This window comes from Brassica napus, chromosome A1, assembly GCF_020379485.1.
Source record: "Brassica napus cultivar Da-Ae chromosome A1, Da-Ae, whole genome shotgun sequence".
Lineage (NCBI taxonomy): Eukaryota > Viridiplantae > Streptophyta > Magnoliopsida > Brassicales > Brassicaceae > Brassica > Brassica napus.
In genome coordinates this window covers 7719526-7743139 of record NC_063434.1, presented here as the reverse complement: position 1 = coordinate 7743139, position 23614 = coordinate 7719526, and the positions used below count along the sequence as shown (strand labels likewise).

Sequence of the window (23614 nt, the reverse complement as noted above, 5' to 3'; positions counted from 1 at the left end):
GTTTATTATTTTCATATTTTGTTGGGAAAATTGCTAAAAGAGAACAAAAAAACAAGGTTGTTGTCCCCTTGGTATAAAACCAACATGAAGTTATCTCAATAGTATAATTTTTCTCATAATCCCAAAACTATCCCTATATTTAATCTAATTAAACACAATTTAAAAGTTAATTTGAATTTAAAAAAGAAGTTAATGGAAAAAATGAAAAAAAAATTGAAAGGCAATCGAAAAAAAAAAACGGTATAGATATGCATCATAGAGAACAAGAGTTTGTGAGAAGAATCAAAAGAAAAACTATGGGAAAACCATAGATTGATGAAGAAGAGAAGGGAGAATCATTTTTTCTTTAATTTTTTCAAGTAAAATCGACCATAACACGTTTTAGGAAGTTAGAATATTTTTAGGAGATTTTTATAATATTTTCTTAACTGAAATTTCATTAATTTTCGCAAAAAATCAGGTATTCTTATCCGTAGAAGGCGACTTCTAAAAGTTTAGAAGAATGATAAAAATTTTGAATACATTTTCTACTTTGAGTAGACGTAAGAGTACATTGTAGAAAACACATTCCCTAAAATTTAGAATACTTTATAAACGTAGAAGATGCATTCGGAAGGAAAGTGGATACCTTTACGATTAGTAGAATGCACATTCCTCTTTTTTAGAAATTTAGTAAATAGTAAAATGGACGTTCTAAAAGAAGTAGATGAACGTGTTTATTTTAGAAATTGTTTTCTACTATACTATTTTATGTTGAAGACGCATTCTACTTTTAGTAGAACGTATCTTAAAAATCTTATTTACCAAGTTTTTGAACAAAACAAAATTACCAGCTTGTGTATATGGATGTTTTATTAATTGTTTATATTTTTAATAATTTTTTTGATTCTCAAAATTATTTATTTCATTAATTTTCAGAAATACAAAGGATAAAAAGAAGAAAAAATGGACAAAACTAGTTTTATACCAAAGGGACAACAACCTGGTTTTTTTATTCTCTTTTGGCAATTTTCCCTTTTTTGTTTAACATCTTCGAAATAAAGAAAAGTAGGAAGAGAGATAAGTTAGCCATTTCTTTCGCCTGAATTAACTGAGGACAAGTCGACAAAAGAATTAACTGAGGACAACTAAAAGTCCAAAACAGTGAGCGGAATATACAAAGGCATTATACCTGGAGGTGCGGGGAATCGAACCCCGTGCCTCTCGCATGCGAAGCGAGCGCTCTACCATATGAGCTACACCCCCGGATTGATAAACAAAATATGTCAAACAGCAATTCTAGCCAGTAGTTTAGAGAAGCCTTCTATTGTCTAAACAGACATGTGATCCAACCCGTGCCTTGCACCAGAAACCCAATGTTGACTAGCTTCAATCAAATACACAGGACATTCAAAGATTTCAAACGATATTTATTTATATCTTGGATGCATTTTGAAAAGATATGTACGCAAGTCATAGATTCACAAAGGAACTGCATTATCTGGTGTGCTTAACAAGAATATAAATCCCAAAGACAAAATCTAAGAGTGGAGGGAGCGCGTATAAATGCTTTGTGGTTTGCTTAGTAACTAAAATCTTCTGGCTCTAGCCCATGGTGGCAACCTTGGAACCTGCAGTCCAACGCCATTGTTGCACGTACTATTCTTCCTCTGCTCTTTCATGATTGCAAACCGAGAGTCTAGTGTCTTCCATTTCCCTCCTCCATTTTCTACTTTCTGATCCATCTCATGCCTCTGCGGACAAAGATCAATTTTATTAGCTCTCCAAAACATTAATTATTTCAAGTTTTTGGACATTAATATAAAAGGAGTTGGGCAAGATTTAGTCATCACGCTCATTATAACACACCATGATATGCGTTTATCAGATCAAATTACTAACAAAACTTACCCACATCCTACCCACCACCGTTTCATTGCATAGTTCAAAATTCACAAACCCATAATCGATCTAAAGACCATTTATAGTTTATATCTACCATTACAAGGCAGTTATTACCATAGACACATAAAGCACTTCTATGAATATATCTCAGGGCCCCCACAAACATATCCACAAGGAAAACTACTCCAAAGAAGAGGCCTAAGAAGTAGGTCTGAATAACATACATCAATGAATGATTTACCTTTGTGGTGAATCTAGATTTACTCTGGACTGGTGGAGCAAGAAGCCTGCATATAAATAAAAAAAGAAGAAGAAATGATTGCTGAGAACCGAGAAGCCAATAGAGAAAACCTTACACGACAGCTTGAAGTAACAGCCGGTAACTGGCAAGTGGCACCAACAGATAAAAATGATCTGATACAACAGAAGGATCTAAGGCGAAATCCAAGCAGCACATGGCCATATCCATTTTATACTAAGCAATGCAACACTTCACTTCCCAGTCTTAGAGGCTCCCCAGACATCAACACAACTCCCATTTCGAAGTAACTACTCAGAAAAAGTGCAAGCTCTTGAGGTATTTCCAGATCAACCCACCTAGAGATGACCTATGTCCCGACAAATCAACTTATCAAAGACAAAGCATAAAGCCCCAGAGATGACGCAGCCAAGTAACACTGAGATGTATATTGATGAACTTTCGGAAGTCTAAATCTTCTGAATTTTCACCGTAACTGACATCTCCCAATTCAGTGTCACAACCCCAGCGAGCTAAATCTATATTCTTCAGGATGCAGGAAGACGATGAGACATAACACCTAGGAGACTGGTATGAATGAAAAAAGAGTTTCATGAAGCCACTGAGGTCATATCAAAGGTCAAGTAGGGTAGCAGACTGTCCAACTTGTTAATCTGACAATAAACACCAACTTCAAGCAACCGAAATTCATGCCCAACCTAGCCACATCCTAACAACTGAGGGAATATCAAAGGCTAAACCAGTCTGGAGACAAAACACCCTAAGCCAGTGGCTATACTCTGCTCTCTAGAAAAGTTGAAGCCAAACTTAAGGTTCTTCAGTTGTTCTTCTTTACCTCAAATCCTCTACCCAACTAAAAATGTTCACCGACTCCTCCAAGTACCATCATAAACTCATCTACATAAATGGATTATTACTCTGAACCACACTCATGCAATCATCAATATCATGACCAACTAGCAACCAGGAAGGGACTTAGAACAGAAGCTTCGCGAAGCACAAAGAATTGAAGAAATTATAACCACGCCAGATTAACAAATAGCTCAGAGAATGATCCAGCGACTAGACCTTGACTGATTTGCACTAGTCGTCCTTCCAGCATTGGAAGCTCTTCTACGGACACTGGGTGGAGGAACATTAGCAGCTTTACGAGCAACGTTGGTTGCAACAGGAAACTGATTTCCCTTGAAGTTAGACCTCCTCTTCTCAACAGCACCCTGAGAATTATGAGATTAAAACAAAGGAACACCAAAGAAGCCTAGAAAAGTAGATCAGCTGGGTACATTCCATAGCTAACCTGTCTAACTCCAGAAAGTGAGTTCACGTAATGCTTCTCTTTAGAGGAATTACCATTTCTCGCAGCACCATTAAAGTTTCGGTTTTTGTTCTGCGCATTAAAAAAAACAAAATTACATTTCAAGTCCAACTAAATGAAACATGTAAGCTTAAAAAACAACACGAAAGTTGCTACCTTGGGTCTCCTTGAACTTCTGCCCTTGTTCCCTTTGGTGTTTCTCTTTGACAACTTGATGAGATCATCTGAACCAAGAAGATATATATTATCATGAGAGCAACAGACGAAAGAGAGAGCTAGTAGAATGGCATAAAGATAAAACATAAACCAACCTAAGGCCATGGCAACTTTCTTTTCGTTGAGAGCAATGCGATCAGCCACAAGTTGTGTCTCAGTCTCCATCTGCACTAACAATCGCAAATTCATCCACCCAAACACACAAAAGGAATTCACAAATCAAACAAATCGCAGCGAAGATACAAACCCTAATCTACACCTGGAAATGAATATTAAACAACACAGCGCCTGAGTGATTAATCACAATTAGACTACGTAAAACAATTCGATTGCGCAAAGACTACGACTACGAATCAAACAACCAGAACCGAAACTCTCTGGAGCCTCGTGAAGAACGGAGGATAAACCGTAAGAAGGCGAAGACGCTTTACCGTCTATGAAGTAAAAGCAAGAAGCGAAAGCAATCAGTGAGACGAAGAAGACGACGGAATGAAGCTTAAGAGTCTTCTTCCTGAACAGATACCGAGTCAACTCGTCCGCTACTGTTATATTTTTACGAGTTTTATACGAGGTCGGCGGATTCCACGATTTAATTAAATTAACCGCCTTGCTTATCGGATTTCAAGTCCGTACCAGAGAGTTTCGGAACTCCACGTGGCATAATATTATTGGTTCATAAACGAACATAATTTAACGCAGTAAAACGGTGATTATCGTTTTTATTGTTTTACATATGATTTAACAGACAGTAATTATTTTTTTCTGATGACATTTTGTTTTTTTTTTATCTACCGGCTCAAAAAGAGAGGGTGATTAGTTCTAGTTCTGGCCGTAGATCCACTTCTCAGCATTGCTGGTGTAAGAAACGAGTTCTTCAGGCTTAAACCACAGACTAATCTCGTCTTTAGCTGTCTCTGCTCCATCACTTCCATGGATTATGTTCCTGCAATTTCCCCAATAAAACAAACACAGCCAAATCTATTAACCTATGAACAAATGAACCAAACATGTTTTATATACTAAATACAATGCAAGAAAGTAGCCAATGTACCTTCCAACAACAACAGCAAGATCACCTCGGATGGTTCCAGGTTCAGATTTTTGAGGATCAGTGGCTCCAATCAGTTTACGTCCGTATCTTATCACTCCTTCGCCTTCCCAGACCTTAAAACCAAGCTCAATGTTTTCGGATGAGAAACCAAGAAAATCGGTTTATGGTTTTCAAAGTTTTTGAGTGAGTTGTTGTTTTAAATTACCATGGCAACAACAGGGCCTGAGCTAAGGAAGTTGCACAAGCCGTTGAAGAAAGGTCTTTCCTTTGCACCGTGGTAATGTTGCTGCGCGAAGCCCTTTGAAGGAACCATGATTTTGAGACCAACAAGCTTGAATCCTTTGCGTTCGAACCGGGTAATAATTTCTGATATCTGGTGACGTGACGTGAGCAGCAAGATTTACCCAAAAAGGAAAACAAAAGCAAAGAACTCAGGGTCTATCTATATTTTACCAGTCCTCGCTGCACTCCATCAGGTTTGATAGCGATGAAAGTGCGTTCCATCTGGTTGAACACAGATAAATGATGAATCTAATTAAACAAAAAAAAAGAATAGATAACCTAAGAGAAAGATGTAGATATATTACCTCAGCAGCATGGACTTCCTGATCTTGGAGCATGAAGGCTATACACAGAAACCATGCAAAGAAAGCAAGGTATATATCAAAATCTACGTAAAATATGATTAGAAACAAATAAAACTAAACAGTTTATAATATATAAGTTTTTAGACATCATTTCTAGAGTTGCCTAGCTATATATATTTGAATAACTGTGTTACCAAAGTAAATATTTGAGTGTATGTCTTATAGATTGTAAATCACAGACAACATTTATGTATGTAAGACCTGCGGTAGGAAGAGCGAGGAGACCGGTGATCCAGCTCTTAGAGGCGAAGCCAGACCTCGATTGCCGAAAGTTTGATGCATTCTGAGGGACTTTTCCAGACGCATACACCACTGTTGCTGCACCAATGGCTCTCCCTTCTGAAAAAAAAAAACAAATAATAACTCATTTTAGCCTCAAAATGTTAAAAAATAGGTTTTTGCTCATATTTTAATAAGAATAAATAGATGTAAGAGTTTAGGTACCGGAGAAGAAACGAGTGTTCTTAGATGAAGAAAGGAGAGACCTTGCTGCCCTAGTAGCTGATCTGCATATTTGGGAGCTCATCTCTCGTGTTTAACGATGCAATGCAAGTATGCAACAAGACTGGTAAGAAGAGTGATGTGTTAGTATTTAGGAACAGAGAACTCAGGAAAATGTGAACCCTATTGGAGGCTTTTATACCAAGCATGCATATACTTCGATCACATCGGGTCTGGTCGAACCGGTTTGGTTTAATTGAAGCATGATTTATTTATTAATTGAACCATTTGTTTACACTTCTTTCCTTTCCAACAAGATTCATTGCCCTATTCAAGAAACGAATATATTCCAAAGCCTTTAGCTGCTAAATCAAGAGGGAGAGAAGAAGAAAAGCATCAAACTAAGCACATGAATGGCGTGACATAACTATATTTCAACAATTGGGTATAGCTTGGTAACGAACCAACGTCAACAATATTCACTAGCAATGTCAAATCTTGAGGGCTCAAATATACAATAGAGGGTTTCAAGAAACAAAAGAAGAAGAATAAACATTTGAAGCAAAGAGAGTAAAAAAGTGAAACTTAACTTACCTGTTGATAATAAATAGAAGAAAAGACAAGCGCCTTGAAGGATGACAAACGGAGGAATCCAGTCATCTACTTCTGCATTGTGTACCGGAGGTGGTTCACCCGGGCGAGCTGCCCAGCGCTGAAGTTAAACCGAACAAAGGTGGAAAATATGTAAATACAATTACACTACGGTGGCCCTCACGGATCAATGGAAATTGTTATGGAGCAAGACCATTTCCAATGGTTCATTCTATTTTTTTTTTTACATAGTGTAAAGTTGGATGATACTCCAGTAGTTTATTTTAAAGTAAAAAATAGAACGATGAACAAAAATATAGTGAAATTGGAGATGCATTATAGAGTAAAAAATAAAAAGGAGTTGAAGATTCTCTAAAACATCTACACTTCGGATAAACAAATAGCCATGTAGCCAGATAAACGAGCATAGCGCAAGACTTCATCCACATGTTCCAACCTATGTAAGGAATAGACGATAAAGACGAGATGATATGTACAGTTTTGGATGTGAGTATGGGGAACAGTCTTGGAGAAAATGACTTGGTGTGCTTTGAGAGGTAATTAAGCTTGTCTTTCTTCTTAGTTAGAAAGTTGTGATCTAAGTGATTCTAACTCTGCTGCTGATAGCTCTACCAGCCAAATTCAGTTTTGTGCGAAGATTTAGTGGGGCCTGAGACGAATATAAAAATGGGTCTTTTTTATAAATTTTTTTTATTAGAGTATAATATATATTTGAAAAAACATTAAAAAGAAAAACAATAACTTAAAAAACTAAGATAAAATTTTTCTTCCTTCTTTTTCAAACTCTTTAACCAAATTCTCATAATCTAGATTTCTAACTAATTTTTTTTCTGTAAATATAATTACTACACTATTTAACCTTTCTTGTGATATGGTTGATCGCATATAAAACTTTATAAGCTTCAATTTGGAAAAGATTCTTTCGACAGAAACTGGAATCGTCAATAAGAAAATCCATGAGTCTAGATAACACAATAACATCATAATGTACATACTTTAAAGCTGCTTGAAGATTGGTACAAGATGCCATCAAACTATCTTCACTTGCTGATTTCAGTTTATCAAATAAATGGCAAACTTAAACTATTATACTATTAATTGTTTTCTGAAATTTGGAACCTTAAAAAAACTATATATTTTGGGGGCTCTAGGTGAAAGCCTTTTTAAATACAATTGAAGCACAACTCTGCAACCAATAAGGATGATCATGACAAAACTATTCTTTTTTTTTTTTGAAACACTTTTTTTTTTTGAAACACTGACAACTATTCTCATAATTCAAAAACAAGGAAGAAAGAAAGGTGTGAGAATGAAACCTTCTCTTTGATCATCTGAAAGACTGAAACCCAAGGTAGGCGATTTTGGCAAAGAAAAAAAAACACACAAGACAGACGACGAAGAGTGAACAAATTCAACGTAAGTGTTGCTCTTTTGAATTTTCTGCGAGTTAGGGACCGGCTTTGACTATGAGAGAGACCTACTCTAAACAAAAGCACCCACACAATACTAGTGACATCAGCTGAAATTGTCACATTCCACCTTACATTTTTTCCATATGGTCATTTCCTTAATTTATAACTATGTTTTGGTCAGTTCGCTAATTCATCCATAAGTTTTTATATTTTTTGCAGCTTGTTTTCTTTAAATAGACAAAAAAAAAGTATCAATGTGTTTTAATTCAAGGCCCACTGTATTACTTATGTCAAAGCCCAAATAAGCAGTCCGGTTACCCATAAACCGGGATCAGGTTGGGAAATAGATAGAACTCATCCAACAGGAATCATGATATGTGGCCATCATAAACGAAGCCGATCACGCTTCTTCCTTCTTCTCCCTATTATTCCTTGCTCACCTCTAAACTATTCTTCACTTGTTTATTTTTTTATAATGGCGACTTATTCGATCACTACACCAACCCTTCGGGGCACCAAGTTTCTTGGCCAGACACATCTATTTTCAACTCCAAACCGATCGGTTTTCCCGCCTCCAAAACAGCTCTCAAACGCTCATCAAGTAAAGGCCATGGGTAAGTTCAATCTATGGGAGGTGATGGGAGGAAGGGGACTATGCAACGGAGAGAAAGGTATCGAGAAGGAGCTCCAGAGGAACATAGAGGAAGAGACATCGAAGCCTGAGAACCAGACAAAGAAAGAGAGTGACGACAATAGCTTGTCGTTTCAAGTTCCTGAAGACGGTTTCGAGAAAGAGATGATGGGTCTCACCGGAGGCTTCCCCGGCGGCGAGAAGGGACTGAAAACGTTCATCGAACAAAACCCACCACCTCCACCACCACCACCGAAGCAAGGAAGCGATGATGTTGTGTCCACATTTGCCACGGAGAAGAAGCCGAGAGCTCCAGAGCTACCGCTTCTCATGCCGGGGATGATAGCTATAGTCAAGAACTCAAACAGTCCTTACCACATGTACTGTGGGATAGTGCAGAGGATCACGGACGGGAAAGCTGGCGTGTTGTTCGAAGGAGGGAACTGGGACCGTCTGATAACGTTCAGGCTTGAGGAGCTTGAAAGAAGAGAGAAAGGACCACCGGGTAAGAATCCAAAGTCTTGTGTTCTTGAGCCTCTTATTGAACAGATGCAAAAGGAAGCAGCACCCTAAAGTTGCATCTTTCTCTACTCTCTCTACTCTTTGCTTTCACTGTTAAAATGTATATGTAAGGTACCTTCAAAGTTTCTGACTGGTTCTGGAATAAAATTCAGCAATGTAATATAAAAAATCCATGAATTCCAAATCATTAATAGGGAGTAAAATGCAATCAATCAGTGTATATAATAGAAGTAAAAAGGCTTTTAAAAACTGCAAATTGAGTCTGTTTTATTGTGTCAAAGACATCAACCAAATCTTGTATATTCTGTGAATGGTGAAGAAGAGAAGAGGTCCACACCATCTCTATGATCAGATGCAGCCTCCCAACTGTGAACGATTGAGCAGAAAAAGGACAAGTTAGAAAAAAATCAACTCAATGTTCAATTTTTTTAAGCGATAAACTTAGTAGTTGGTAAGTAGTTAGGAGAATAACCTCAGACATGTGTAAGCAAACTTTAAAAAAAAAAACACTGTGAAAGACTTCATTTACAACAACAACAAGTAACGTACCAAAATGGCTTCCATCTCCTCGTTTGAAACAGGGGTGCGCTTGGGCTGCAACGAGGCCTTCCCGCCTATAGTCGTCTTTGGGGAGGTGTTGAGGTTGGAGAAGAAGAATGTATCTGCTTCATTCTCCACCTGCTTCGCTCCCTCTGTAATTTTATCATAAAGGTTAAAACTTTTAGTACCCCAATGTCACAAGCTTAAACAAACTACAAATGACCGATAAAAGAAAAAGAAAAGCAACTTATATCATTTTCCAGCAGAAAAGGACAAAGAAAGTGATGATTTCAGACATAAACACATCATCGTGTACGAGGATTCCGTTTTCTTACACAAAATCATAAACCAACATGTTCTCGATACGTTTCATATCCTAACAGTCTAAGATAATCTAGAAACCGTGAATATATATACACATGCAAATCGATGGATCATTGGGGTGTTTTCACCAGATCGGAGAATATTAGAATACAAATCATGAAACTTGTTGTTAAAACGAAGAAGGAGATAGAGAGATTCTGCTCTGCATAGGAGAGAGATCAAAACCTGAAGGTTTGAGGTGACGCTGAGGGAACTTAATGCGAGGAATCCTCTTCAATCCATGTACGACGTTCATCTCTTCTCTCCCTTCTCGTTCGTTCGTTCGTTCGTGTGTTGCCCAATGGAGAATGTTGACGGCGACTTTGGAAATCTTCGTTCTTCTTCGAACCTTCTTCGGCTTTAGTTTTCAGTTTTCTACAAGCGTGGGCCATTATGATGTAGTTAAGCCCATTTAAGTTATACAGCCCATTTAATTAGCCCTTTCGATGTTTTCTATTTTCCGGTATTCTCCGGTTTTGCGATTGCAGTACCAAGGGAAATCGATCCCGGTTCGCCCAATGTTTTGTGTAAGGTTCCTACTCCTCTCGACTCTTGTGTAGGCCAGTGGTCTAATTAAGTGACACTGCATTGGTTTATCTCAGTCACCGGAATTCGAATATGTTCCTTTCTTTGGAGTAAATTGAGGTTTTGTGAATTTTAAAATGACTGAATTTAAATTGCAACAAATATATTTTTTTTTTGTGCACCAACTTTTCATTCAATCTTAAACCAAGTTTGATACAAATGCATTAAGAGCCTGTTTAGCTAGCATGTCAACAGCCGACACAGAGTTTCTAGCGACCCAATGAAACGAGATAGAGGTAAAGGCCGTAGCCAAAGTCTTGATATCCGATAGGATTCCATGCAAATCTGAGATGTGGGAACCTTCCAATATAGCTGTCACCAATATCTTCGAGTCTGTTTCAAAAGAGATTTGTTTGTAATCCAACAAAATCGCTTGCTCCATTGCTGAACGCAAGGCTAAGCCCTCTGCCACGAGGGGTGATTTCACCAATGTGAAAATCTTTGTGTTTGATCTGGATCGATCTTCGTCTGAACCTGAGAATTTCCAAGCTGTTCCTGCCGTTGAGCTTTTTTTTTTCCAGGCAGCATCTGATTGGCATATAATATCAAATCTCGTCTCCATTCTTGGTCCTCTCTTCGCCGTTTCCGGCGGTATGTTCTTCACCTGTGCTGTATTCCACTCCTTAGCATCTATAATAGCCTTTGTGACCACCTCCTGCGATGAGAATATTTTCCCTTGGAAAATCCTATAGTTTCTGGAGATCCACAGTGTCCAGAGTATCCAAGCTGCCAGTGATCCTGCATTTACTCCTGTTGGAGGTAGACACAGGCCTGTGTGAACTGCTTTTCAGCCTTCTATGAAGTGGTTCACGTTGCTCAGCGCTATATTAGCTTTAAACGGTACCAGGCCCCAAACCTCCCTCGCAAACGGACAGGTGAAAAACACATGGGCTATTGTCTCAATCTCTCCACATTTCACACAAGCTGCGCTTGGGATAATATATCGGGTCTCCAAGCGCTCATTGACTGGGAGTCCTCCGTGGACTGCTTTCCAAATAAGGAGTTTTATTTTCGGTGGTATACTCACCTCCCAGATCTTCTTGGTCCATTGGAACTCCACCCGTTCTCTGTTTTCCGTCTCCTCTGCTCTGTTTTCCAGTGCTGCTCGGTATCCCGTCTTCGTTGTGTATTCTCCCGAGCTGTGCTTTAGCCAGATGCGCCTGTCAGGTGCGCCTTCAAGACTCGCTTGGATGCTTAGGATCTTCGGTGTAAGCTCTGGAAGTATTGCATCAATCTTATCCTTGTTCCATACGCAAGAGTTGGGGAAGAAAGAATCTTTCACTCGAGTCTCCATCAGGGATTCTGGTACCGGTCCTATTGGCTTTTCCACACTCGACGTTGAGAGCCAAGCATCTGATCAAATGTTAACTGATTCTCCATTCCCAATTGCCCAGCCAAGCTGGCTTGTAATCAGGTCTCGGCCAATTAGGACGCTTCTCCACCCATGGGAACAGGTGGTCGAGGCTTGGACTTCTAGCATCGAACTATACTTGCAATACTTTCCTTTTAAAATTCTAGCCAGGAGTCCCTCGGGGTTGTTCATTATCCTCCAGCTAAGTTTACCAAGTAGAGCGTCATTGAAGCACTGTATATCACGGAAACCCAGCCCTCCATCTTCCTTTGCCAGAGTCATTTTAGACCATGAGAACCACGACATCTTCCTCTGTTCTTGGTTCGAGTCCCAAAAGAACCGGGTCAAGATTGACTGGATCCGTTTACAGAGGGACACCGGTAGTTTAAAACAGGACATTGAGTGTGTTGGCATCGCAGAGAGGACCGTTTTGAGCATGATCATTTTCTCAGCTGTGGAGAGGCATCGCGTGGACCAGCTGATCGCTTTTTGTGGGATTCTGTCTACTATTGAGGTAAAAAGATCCTTTTTCTTTCGTCCGAAATGCTCGGGTAAACCGAGGTACTTGCCCACGCCTCCTTCCTTTTGGATATCCAGCTCCCGCTTGACTCTGTCTTTGAGGCTTTGTGGAGCTTTCTTTGAAAACGTTATCGCAGACTTCATCTTGTTGATTTTTTGCCCTGACACTTGCTCATAGAGCTGGAGGATCTCAGCCAGCTTAGTAACACTTTGTTGGTTTGTCCGGCAGAAAAACATGGTGTCATCGGCAAAAAGAAGGTGATTGACCCGAGGACACTCCGTAGCTACCCTGATTCCTTGTAGTGTGCCATCAGCTTGGGCTTTTGCACATAGTCCGGATAGTACTTCACTACAAAGGATGAAAATGTATGGGGACAATGGGTCGCCTTGGCGGATTCCCCGCTTCGGATAGACTCTTCCTTGCGCTGTGTCATTCACCAAAAATGAGAGAGAGACTGATGTCACGCACTGCATGATCAAAGCCACCCATTTCCGGTGGAAGCCCAGTCTCGTGAGAACCATCTCAATAAAACTCCATTCTAACCGATCGTATGCCTTACTCATGTCTGTCTTCACGGCCATAGAGCAGTATTTGCTTGCCGATGAAGTTTTCAAAAAGTGGAGTACTTCATGAGTAATGAGGACGTTGTCGGATATGGCTCTGTCCGGGACGAAAGCTGACTGATTTTCTGAGATTAAGGTTGAGAGGATCGGTTGTAGTCTTCGGGTGAGAAGCTTAGAGATTATTTTATAGTAGACGTTGCATAGCGCAATTGGTCTATAATCCGCTACAAACCGAGGACTCTCTCCCTTAGGAATCAGTCTAATATGTGTGTCATTCAGTCCCGCCGGCATGAGTTCTGTCTCAAAGAACTTTCCCACTTCTCTGATTATGTCTTCGCCCACTGTCTTCCAGTTAGCTTGGAAAAATCCTGCGGAAAACCCATCGAGGCCAGGAGCCTTATCCGAGTGGATCGAGAAAGCCGCTAATCTGATCTCCTCCGCTGTTGGGGCCTTCACAAGCTGATCATTCTCCACTTCAGTGATCAGCGGTGAGAGCGCGTCTTGTACTATTTGTTCCCGTTCTGCCTCAATTGAGGTGAAAAGTTCTGTGAAGTAATTCACGATTGTTGTGGTGATCATCTCCACCTTATAGTGCACCACTCCTTCATCATCCTCTAAGACCGTGATGTTATTTCTTGCCTTTCTTCCTTTTGTTGTGGCATGGAAAAAACCCGTGTTGCAGTCTCCTAGGCTGAGCCAAAGCACTCTGCTTCGTTGTCGCCAGAAATCTTCTTCGGCTTTGTAAGCCTCTCTTAGGTCTTGATTGATGATTGCTATTAGCATGGCGTCATCTTCAGCGCTGGTCATGGCTTCTTCCAGCTCGACTTTCCTCTGTTCAATGATAGCTCTACTGGTCTGTTGTTGTTTTCTGTTCCAAGCAACTATTGCACTTCGGATTATAGCTATCTTTCGGCACACAGTTGCATTGCCTGCCAGCTTCCATTGTTTGTCTATCATCTCTTGGACCTCTTGATTATCTTTAAGTCTTCTGTCGAATCTGAAGAGGCCCTTGCCCTTTTTCCTTTTTGTATCAAAGCATGAGATGACTGGTTTGTGATCTGAGCCTAGGAACTCTAGATACTCGCTGTGACCCGAGTAGAATTCTTCAAACCAGCTGCTATTTGCCACCGCTCTGTCAAGCCGACAGTGGACAACATGGTCATACCGCACTCCTCTCCAAGACAAGAAATCACCAGAGTGCTTCAGGTCATACAGGTCCCCTTTCGACATGAAGGATCGAAGATCTACAAAAGATCCTTCGGTCCTCTCTACACCTCCTGCTTTCTCTTGGTCGCAAATTATGTCATTGAAATCTCCCGATAGAAACCAGGCTCCTCCTCTAGCTGCATTAATGTCTAGCAAATCTTTCCACATGCTTCTTCTTTTGACATTATCTGTGTCCGCATAAACAAATGTGGCATAGAAAAATTTTCCTTCATATTGAACTCGTGCATCGATAAAGTTTTTACAAGAGCTTAACACTTCCAGTTCAAAACCCTCCTTCCAAAATATAGCTAACCCCCCTCCTCCTTGATCACTAGGAGATACAAGGTGGTGGTTACAAAAGCCCAACGAGACCAATTTTTGGAGCACAAAGTCGTCGGGATTCTTTGTTTCCGAGAGGAACATAATATTCGGATTTATACATTTCTGTATATCCTTTAGTCTCTGGACCGTCAAGGGGTTCCCCATCCCTTGGACGTTCCAGCATGCTACTTTTAAGGAACTGGAGCTAACGGATTGTGAAAACCCGTCTTCTTTTTTGTAGCCGCCGGTATAAGCTTGATAACCGGGTTACTGCTTCCTGCTTCTGCGAAATTCTGTTTCGCTCTCTTTCCTCTAGCAGTTGCTGCTTCTGCTACCTTGGCTGTGGGCTTTGATTGTCTAGTACTTTGCTTCCTTATTGGTGAAGTCCTGACCGGAGCTACTCTTCTTTTAGTCGAGGTTCTTGTTCCAGCTGTGTTGACTCCCAGAGGTTTTTTGGTAGGAGGTCGTCCCAAACGCTTCTTGGCTGGGATGCGCAGCTGCTCATTTACAACTTCCACCTGTGGTGCCAAGGGACTGGAGGGGCCAAGTCTTTGAGTAACTGGGATTCTGGTTTGGGTCTGCTCCGGTATTGCTCCACCTCTTGCTGTCTTTTGATCTCTCATCAGTTGTCTCGCTATCTGTTCTGCAGATTCGTCAACTTCTCCTCGTTCTTCTGCTCTTCTCAGCCTCTCTTTACGAGCCGCACTTTCAGATGGATCTGCGATCGAGGTATATTGGATCATAACCTCTCTTAACTCTTCCCTAGCTTCCGCCATAATCTCTTCAGGAATTTGATCTTTGGGTTCAGTTGGGTGTTTTTCCTTCTCCCCAGCGTGGCCTATATCAGGCTGTGCTTGATATTCTCTCTTGTGCTCATTAAAGGGGGTGTTTACCTCCTCTCTGCTAGCTCTGCGTGAGGATGAGAGTCTCGAATCATTCCTAGAAAGTTCTCTCTCGTTGCTACGGGAGGATGTTTGTAGTCTACGTCCAGTCTCCACCCATCTTCCCTCTCTCTGCTTCTCACTTTGATGAGGTCTGTTTGGCTGGGCTGTTGAAGATCTTTTCAGGGGCTCTCTATGCCCACCGTTGTCATTATCCCATGCTCTCTGGGGCCTGTAAGATCTGTCAACCATTCTGTCCCTTCCAAAGCTTGGGTGAGGGTTTCTCTGGGAGGTACTTTTATTGTAGTAGCTTGACTGGTCTCTGTTGTTTCTTTGAGATACCGCCCTCATTTCCTCATCATATCTTGCTGCTCTGTGGCTCGCATGCGTTCTCTGAGGTGGTTCTGTCGGGGTGCTTTTTCTCTTATCTTCCTGCCTCATATCTTCCCTTTCCTTATTTGCGATTGGGCAGTCTTTGTCTTCATCGTGGTCCAGCATCAGGCAGCGGCCACAGTGTTTCTCCAGCTTTTCATACACCAGGTTAGCTGTGATTTCTTCTCCACTAGCTAATTCCAAGGTGTAGTGTTTTATCAATGGGAGCAACCCATTAATGTGTGTTCTTACTCGATATGACCCAGGCAGGATTTCACATGTGTCATACTCTCCTAGATCCTTCCCAATGTTTTCCAACAGCTCTTTGCTCCAGAGGTGGAGCGGGACTCCCTGTACCTTTATCCAGAAAGGGATCAGAGAAGGAAAGGTTGGGTCCACCGACGGCTCCCATTTTTGTAAGATAAGCATCCATCTAGCGAAGTGATAAGGTCTATTATCAAGAACTTGTTGTAGATCCTCTTGTGATTCAAATTGGAACTGAAACACTCCTTGTCCTAGATCAGAGCCAATAGGTCGCGCTCTTGTTTTCCAGAGATCTGAGAGGAAAGGGATTAAAGACCAGATACGTTGTAGTCTCGGGTTTGTGGTTCTTCCGATGAGGGTTAGCTCATGTTTCCGAATGAGTTCGGTGGTGTCCACCTCAGGAACCCTAACTCTGCCCGTTCTCTGCGGCTCTGCTTTCTCAAGGGGTCCCTTCCCTTTCTCCTCATAGGTTAGACGTCTCGCCATCTGGGGTCGAGCCGCTTCTTCACTTATTAGTTAAAGGTTCTTCACCCAAAGGGTGTGAAAGTTCTGTAAAATCTACGAAAGTTCACTGTTAAACAAGGATTGTTACGATAACTTAGAAATCCAGTATACAGTTAAGGGAACGAGAAAGCTTTGTACCACCCATCTTCAAACCAAAGCATCGGGGAGCTGTTCTTACCATACCGGCGAGGGAAGACGGACCCTCCGACTAGTCATCGGGGGCTGAACCGCGGGAAGTGGTTTTTCAAAAAGCGGTAATTTTTGAAAAACTTACTACTTTTGGTAAAAACAGGGTGGTTGGGGTAAATCTGGGAGCTGGAAACCGGTTAGCTGAAACTACCTCGAAGAAAGTGCCTGGGAGAGTTTTTAAGAAAGATTTTTAAATTTAAACGTGGTTAAGAATAGTAAAATTAGAAGAGTGTGTGCATAGCCATGTGGGAGTGTTGTGGAGGTGAGAAGACATTTTTGACATTTAGGATTTTAGGGTGATGGGAAGGTGAATTTACCACTTCTTGCTTACTGTGCCCACTAAGACCCTAAACCTCTTCGCGTCAATTGCAACAAATATATAAAAGGTGATATTGGTAAGAACATGCGCAGAATGAATGTGTGATCGGTAAGAACATGCCCAATCGCGTGATCATTCTGCCAATTCACCATTTTATAAGCCTATCAAACATATTCTTTTTTATTGGGCAGAGTTATCAAAGATATTCTTGCCATAGTTTCCATAGATTAAGTTTTGTGTTTGTGAATTTCTAATAATATTAACCATGGTGAATGGCATGTGAGTTCTGCATGTGATTCTGGATTCGAAATGCTCTCACTATACTCTATCGTATAGCCACGTATCTATACGATAGATATGAGTCCATTGTTACAGTCCATTTAAATATTCACATTAAAAATTTATCTGAGTATTGTATCTTTACTTAGAAATTAGTTTCGACTTTTCTATAGGTTTTAGATACCCACAGATTAATAAAAAAAAATTATGCATAATATTATTAGTTTTTATGAGGTCCATGATCACCTTTAATTTGGAATTTGTTTTTGAAAGTTTTGATTCGGAATACAAAAAGAAAAATTATCGAAAACTGCATCACTACCACTAACATTTTTGGTAACTTGGAATAATATTATCAGATTCGTGTTCTTGGGTATATAGTATGATGGTATGATGCTTTCCCCAAGATAGTGAGACATGAGCATATGAGTGTTTGATGGGAAACTTTAAAACCATGACTTGGTCAACCTCTAAAACTTTTGAAGTGGTTGGTCGTCAAACACCAAAAATTGGTAAAGCTTTAAAACGCGTTATCTAAAATTAAACCACCTATGTGTTTATTTTCTTCTACTCTAATATATACAATTCTACGTATAAAATTCCCTATTGTAGTATTGAATGTTATAAAATATACACGAATTTTCTAATATGTTTTGTTATTAATACTTTTAGATGTCGGTCTATTAACTATACCATATAATTTCATACGCGATTATATTTATCAGGACATCGTAATCAGCTACTATTCAGTATTCGATAGTTTACATAAAGAATCTGTGACAAACACATGTGTTCATATTTGTTAGGTTTTGTTAGCTGTGTGTGGATGTTACTGAAATATTACTATATTAGATTAGTATTACTGAGTATTTTTTCTTTCTACTATAGTTAAACTAATTCAAAATGGAGAAATTGACCATTTCATATAGAACTCCCCTAGTGGCACGGCATCATTTTTGTTTGTGGAAATTTTGTATTTTAAAATGTATTAGAACGAATGGTATTTGATGATATTTCTCATAGATAGTGATTGATTGATAACAAGAGAAATGTGACATTATTTACTTAATATCCTTTTCAGGCGCATAAGAGGGGAACCTTTAACGTCATGACTCATGATAAAGCTTTTGACTAGTTAATGATATTACGTTTGCTTCGTTTATCATAATTTCATTAGGCCATGACTCATTTAACTGCTTCCAAACTCATGATCAGACAGGCATGTATATTCATATGATCGTTATAAATAAATTCATAACCACTTATTTTACCCCTCAAATTCAAGTAAACTTAATCTTCTCGTGACAATTTCGACAGTCAACTGAAGTACTGAACTAATGAAGTTATAAATTGTTTTGTATTAATAAGTAAGAGAGGCTTCTTACATTTTTTCTCACAGTAATAAAACAAAACAAACCTGAATAAATTCTAGTACCCCCACGGCAAAGTTACATCTTCCTTTTACACCAAAGCACACGCCATTACGTGTCCTATCAGTCAAATCACAGTCTTGGTCGCCTATATATATTCTCGTCTCTCATTTGGTAAGATGTAGAAAATTAAACTTGCAACTCTACAAAAAAAAACAAGAAGATAACTCAAAAGCTTTCCCTCCTTTTGTATCAACATAGGAAAAAAAAATGATGGATTCATTAGCTAAATGCTTCAACGGACTTCAAGAAAGATACGAGAGCGTTCTAGAAGCAAAATCAATCTTCAAAGACGACTTAACATCGCCTCTGAATGGATCAGAGTGTTCAGTAGAACCCATCAAAAAGTCTCGTTGCTTGCAAAGAGCCAAGAGGATTGACAGATCCCTAAGGTTCGAAGATGAAGATGAAGAGATGGCAAAGCCTCTGAAGCCACGTAAAGTTGTGAGGTTTCAGTTGGAGAAGAATAAGATTTTCGAGCCCAACAAGCCAGTGAGGTATGAGTTCGAACCTGAGGAGAAGCCTCTGGAAGAGAAAGAAGGTTCGAATAAGGTTGAAGGGAAGGAGGAAGTAGTGAGGGTAAAGATCAAGATGACCAAACAGGAAGCTCAGAGACTACTAGCGAAATGTAAAGACGACAACGTTTTGGATTTGGAGCATGTAGTGGACCAGATTGCATACTTTTCGAATCATCAGCTTCAACTCGATGTTGTGGTGGTGGCTTCCAAGTTGTAATGATGAGAGAAAAAGGAAATGGCTGCTGGTTATCGAATAACTTTTAGTTTTTTTTTTTAATTTCAAACTTATTCGTCGAAGTTTTGTAGTTTTAGAGTAATATATATCTATTAAGTCATCGTGTGTATATATCTTGTCACATAGTATATATTATAACAAGGTTTTGGGTTTACTTTTATTGTTGTCACGTAGATAATAGTATCATGATAGTATAATACTGCTGTGTAAAGTAGGAACGAACTGGGGAAGATTTAAATAATCAAATATGAAATTGAAACATATCATCTGAATCTTATACTACCATGATGATGGGTATCAGTACAATTTGAGGCGTAGAGGTTGGTTTTATTGTACTTTTGGATTAAAATCCGCTGGAAAATGCTTAATTAAGACAAAATTTTGGTATAAAAACGACTGTTAATTCAACTTTAATATATTAAGTAATTTATAATTGATCCAGAATGAATTATTTCTCACAGTAAAAAGCTATAATGGATCTAATATAATGTTGTAAGGTTAATCAAATATATGCGAAACTTAATTAATAAACATTCACTTTAAAAGTATATAGTAATTTTTAAAAATATATATTCTTCATCTACTTTTTGTTTTCCATATGTCCAACGAGGCACATAGATCTGTCCTCATTTTTACTTTTGCACATAGATCTGTCCTCTTTTTTTTTGCACATAGATCTGTCCTCATTGATAGCAGTTTGCACTTTGCACTTTGCCGAAGTAGATAGAATTTTGATGGTATTAGTTTTAAAGACGTACGTATTAGTCAACTTTCATAACAGTTATGCGGTGTTCGTTGTAGGGCAGGTCACGAAGAAACGCCAAAGTGTAGCATTGAATAAACAAGACAATCAACTACCATCACTATTTAGTATTTGATGCTAAATCATACCTTAATGTTAACAAATTAATTAGGTTGATAGACTTATTTGATGCATAAACCACGTCGAATTACGTTATCAATACGTCTTCATGACGTACGTTGAGGGACAAAGTCTTGACTACATTGGTCAAGGGTGTAAGTTTGATGAAAACACATTGCCATTATATAAAAGACAAAGCAACACAAGTTTATTTATGTTGTAACACTTGACACATTGAACGTTATACATGAAAGACGAAAATAAAATACATAGTTTCGTACTTTTTTCTTTGGGATTTCTCTGTGGTAAAATAAGCGTCTGCCAGTTTCAAAACACCGAAGATATATCTCACTTTGAGAACAAAACATTTCTCAAGTGAAAAAAAAAATCCATCGGGAAAAGGAAGGAAAAACAGGCAAAAACAAATTCTCCCACAAAAAAATCCCATCTTAAACAAATTAAAAAACTTAATGATCTAAATAAAAGGATTAAGAAAAGTAATTACGCAAGTGTTTCTTCAGGCCATTCAATGATTCTGTCCAATGAAGGCCTCCATTTTCGACATCTCCGGCGAGACTCCTCCTCTTCCTCAGCAGCCTTTGCTGCAGCCTCTCCAGCAAACCTCTCCGCCTCTAGTTCCCTGAGAAAGTCGCCGAAGGAAGCTAAAGTTGTTTCTCCTTTGCCTTGGACGTCACCACCGGCGTTTAACTGGAAGAGAATGAGTTTCTCTAACTCATCTCTCCTTAGAACAATCTTCACCTTCCTATCTTTTCTGTTGTAATCTTTCTTCACTTCTTTTTCTTCTTCTTGAACCATTCTTTTAAGGTTGCTTCCTCCATTCAAACAGTTTCCCATTTTTATAAAATATAAAAGCAAATTTAGAAACAAAAAGGAAAATGATATTTTTGGGAAATGCCCACAAAAAAATTGTAGAAGAAAAAAGAAAACTTGGGAAATTCCCAAGAAAAAAAAATCTTTGTTCTTCTCTTTTTCTTCTGTGTGATCTGATGATTGTTGGAGACTTGCAGAGATCAATGTGTGCTATGGTTTATATACAATGTTGAGCTTCGTCTGTTTAATGATAGATGGATGACTCAAAGTAAAGATGCTGATCTGTTGGATTTATATTTTTAAAATGTACATTATCGTTCCTCTTTTATTGATAATAAATTCAACCAACAAAAAATTGTTATTCGGTTATGAAGATGCTTAGTTTGTTATAGTTTAATTGAACGACAACAACAAAAATGGGACTGAGAGATATAGCTCAAAGCTAAACAAACCTAAACTTAATAGTTCAATATCACTAACGACAACTGCGGATAGCTGGACTAGTTTAGCTTACATTCATCTAAATTTGCTATGAATATGCAACAAACACATTTTAAATTATCAATCAGACTAGACTATAATTCAATTCATTTACAAGATATAAATTATAATACCACCGTGGTCCGTGGATATGGTAGTCTAGTAGTTTAAGCATGAAGACTGGTTTTGTTGAACTCATAGTATAAAATCAGATGAAATGTTTTACACCATGTTAGTATTAGCGCATGCTGGTCTAGTTAAGAGGGAAATTTAAGTCCAAGGTTCTGTTTCCTTCTAGTTAAAGAAAACATAGTTTACGTTGTTATATCTTTGTCGTATAATCTTAAAATTGTTTGGAATAGCTCTTTTAACGAGGAAGAACATCTCCACCAGCAAAAAACAAGTATACAGAAACGAAGTTAATTAATAAATAAACCCTAAAAATTCAATGCAATGCGAGTACGTCTGGATATATATGCTGCATGCGTCTAAAGTATTATTTCGATGACAGATTTACACGTATGAATATTGTAAAAGACACAAAAACGCAATATCACGTTCTCTCCGGTTAGGTGGTACCTTTAAACCAAACCAAAACCGTGTTAAAACCTGGCAATGCACATTTATACCAACCACCAACCTGTCTTGTTTCCTTCCTTTTTTAATAGCCTTTGCTAGATTCAATGGTATAATTTAATTCGAATATAAAACCCATCTACTTACTATTATTAAAAACAAATGTCACATGCTACTAGCTTATCGACACATAACACATTCATCTTCGTTTCCCTTGGAAATTAATCATTAATAGTAATATAGAATCCAATAATTCATAGTATGATCTGTTCCAAACAATGTCAAATCCATTCTTTCCGGATTATAGGGACCGAAAACCAAATAATACAATAACTAACAGAAATCGATTGTTGAAATTCAATCACAACCACTAAAATATAAACGTTTGACAGCATCTCCAAGGGGACTCTATTTTTTTATCTATAATTTACAATAAAATAGAATAACTTTATTATAGAGTTGAATTTGCTCCAATGGTTCACTCTATAATAGAGTTACTCTATAATAGAGTAAAATATATAGTACTCTTGTTTTTTCACTCTATATTTGGAGTAAAAAAATAAGATTACTCTATATTTCACTCTATTATAGAGTAACTCTATTATAGAGTGAACCATTGGAGCAAATCCAACTCTATAATAGTGAAATATAGAAAAAATTATAGAGTACCATTGGAGATGGTCTAAAACACACTCGTAAGTTATACAATGCGCAAATACAGTTGATACCGTTGTCTTATAGCTATATCGTCTGAATATGTACGATGGTGATGTGTTAACCATAATTACTGGCATTTAAAACTTATACGAATAGCGTAAATATGAACACCAAATAATTCAGCATATTTAATTATAGAATATAGTACTTGTAGACGTAAAATGTCATCAGTAAGCGATCTTATCATTATCAAGCGCTACGCGTTGTATAGTTATTGGATTGCATCAATTCTTATCGACGGGCGAAACTTCGTGGAAATTGCATAAAGGACAACAAGTACGTGGCGGTGTCATGGGGTCTGTCGTTTATTCCATTCACTTCCAAGGGGCCACAAATTTACAAAGTTACAACTTTAATTAAATATACTTGTTTTTCTTTTAAAATAACAAAAAGACAAAAACTGACGTGGAAATATTAGCTTTTCGTTTTCTGACTAACAAATTATTATTTGTTTGTGGTCACTCAATAATAATCATTTATCCATAATTATCATAGCTTTTCCTCTTTTCAATCAATTTTTTTCGTTAACATCTAACTCTTTTCTTATATGAGGCTCACATGTAAATTAAATTTGGTCATCCCAAGCCCAACACATAAAGCTTTGTAGTTTAGATGGCCCAGCGTTAAAGACCAGACTTGATTAGTTTAAGGTTTGGTCTTCCATGCCACTAAAACCCAGTATCAGGGTTCAAGAAGTTGAGATAAACTACTTGTTTTA

General features: G+C 38.5%; 6 protein-coding genes and 1 non-coding gene across 7 annotated transcripts; 2 read left to right on the top strand and 5 right to left on the bottom strand.

Annotated features, from left to right (window-relative positions):
* Positions 1 to 1172: 1172 nt before the first annotated feature.
* Positions 1173 to 1245, bottom strand: TRNAA-CGC. The gene has a single exon. It is a non-coding gene; the product is annotated as a tRNA-Ala (tRNA).
* Positions 1246 to 1394: 149 nt separating this feature from the next.
* On the bottom strand, positions 1395 to 4277 carry LOC106415749. The gene is made up of 7 exons (XM_013856518.3): positions 4106 to 4277; positions 3770 to 3839; positions 3615 to 3682; positions 3441 to 3530; positions 3212 to 3360; positions 2126 to 2171; positions 1395 to 1733 (listed from the first exon to the last, which is right to left on the bottom strand). The coding sequence occupies exons 2-7, from the start codon at positions 3837 to 3839 to the stop codon at positions 1569 to 1571; spliced, it is 588 nt and encodes a 195-aa protein (XP_013711972.2). The 5' UTR covers positions 4106 to 4277; the 3' UTR covers positions 1395 to 1568.
* Positions 1395 to 6058, bottom strand: LOC106415748 (nucleoside diphosphate kinase IV, chloroplastic/mitochondrial). The gene is made up of 13 exons (XM_013856517.3): positions 5817 to 6058; positions 5574 to 5711; positions 5313 to 5350; positions 5179 to 5229; positions 4931 to 5098; positions 4726 to 4838; positions 4106 to 4617; positions 3770 to 3839; positions 3615 to 3682; positions 3441 to 3530; positions 2241 to 3360; positions 2126 to 2171; positions 1395 to 1733 (listed from the first exon to the last, which is right to left on the bottom strand). Exons 1-7 carry the CDS (start codon positions 5896 to 5898, stop codon positions 4494 to 4496), a joined length of 714 nt encoding a protein of 237 aa, XP_013711971.2. The 5' UTR covers positions 5899 to 6058; the 3' UTR covers positions 1395 to 1733; positions 2126 to 2171; positions 2241 to 3360; positions 3441 to 3530; positions 3615 to 3682; positions 3770 to 3839; positions 4106 to 4493.
* Positions 6059 to 8191: 2133 nt separating this feature from the next.
* Positions 8192 to 9177, top strand: LOC106415659 (NAD(P)H-quinone oxidoreductase subunit S, chloroplastic-like). The gene has a single exon (XM_013856416.3). The coding sequence runs from the start codon at positions 8208 to 8210 to the stop codon at positions 9039 to 9041; it is 834 nt and encodes a 277-aa protein (XP_013711870.3). The 5' UTR covers positions 8192 to 8207; the 3' UTR covers positions 9042 to 9177.
* LOC106415660 lies at positions 9155 to 10283 on the bottom strand. Its single transcript, XM_013856417.3, has 3 exons — positions 10080 to 10283; positions 9540 to 9682; positions 9155 to 9356 (listed from the first exon to the last, which is right to left on the bottom strand). The coding sequence occupies exons 1-3, from the start codon at positions 10147 to 10149 to the stop codon at positions 9339 to 9341; spliced, it is 231 nt and encodes a 76-aa protein (XP_013711871.1). The 5' UTR covers positions 10150 to 10283; the 3' UTR covers positions 9155 to 9338.
* Positions 10284 to 18595: 8312 nt separating this feature from the next.
* Positions 18596 to 19584, top strand: BNAA01G13500D. Its single transcript, XM_013852944.3, has one exon. It carries the CDS (start codon positions 18888 to 18890, stop codon positions 19410 to 19412), a length of 525 nt encoding a protein of 174 aa, XP_013708398.1. The 5' UTR covers positions 18596 to 18887; the 3' UTR covers positions 19413 to 19584.
* An 894-nt stretch (positions 19585 to 20478) lies between these two features.
* LOC111202218 lies at positions 20479 to 21521 on the bottom strand. Its single transcript, XM_022694703.2, has one exon. It carries the CDS (start codon positions 21145 to 21147, stop codon positions 20794 to 20796), a length of 354 nt encoding a protein of 117 aa, XP_022550424.2. The 5' UTR covers positions 21148 to 21521; the 3' UTR covers positions 20479 to 20793.
* Positions 21522 to 23614: the final 2093 nt, after the last annotated feature.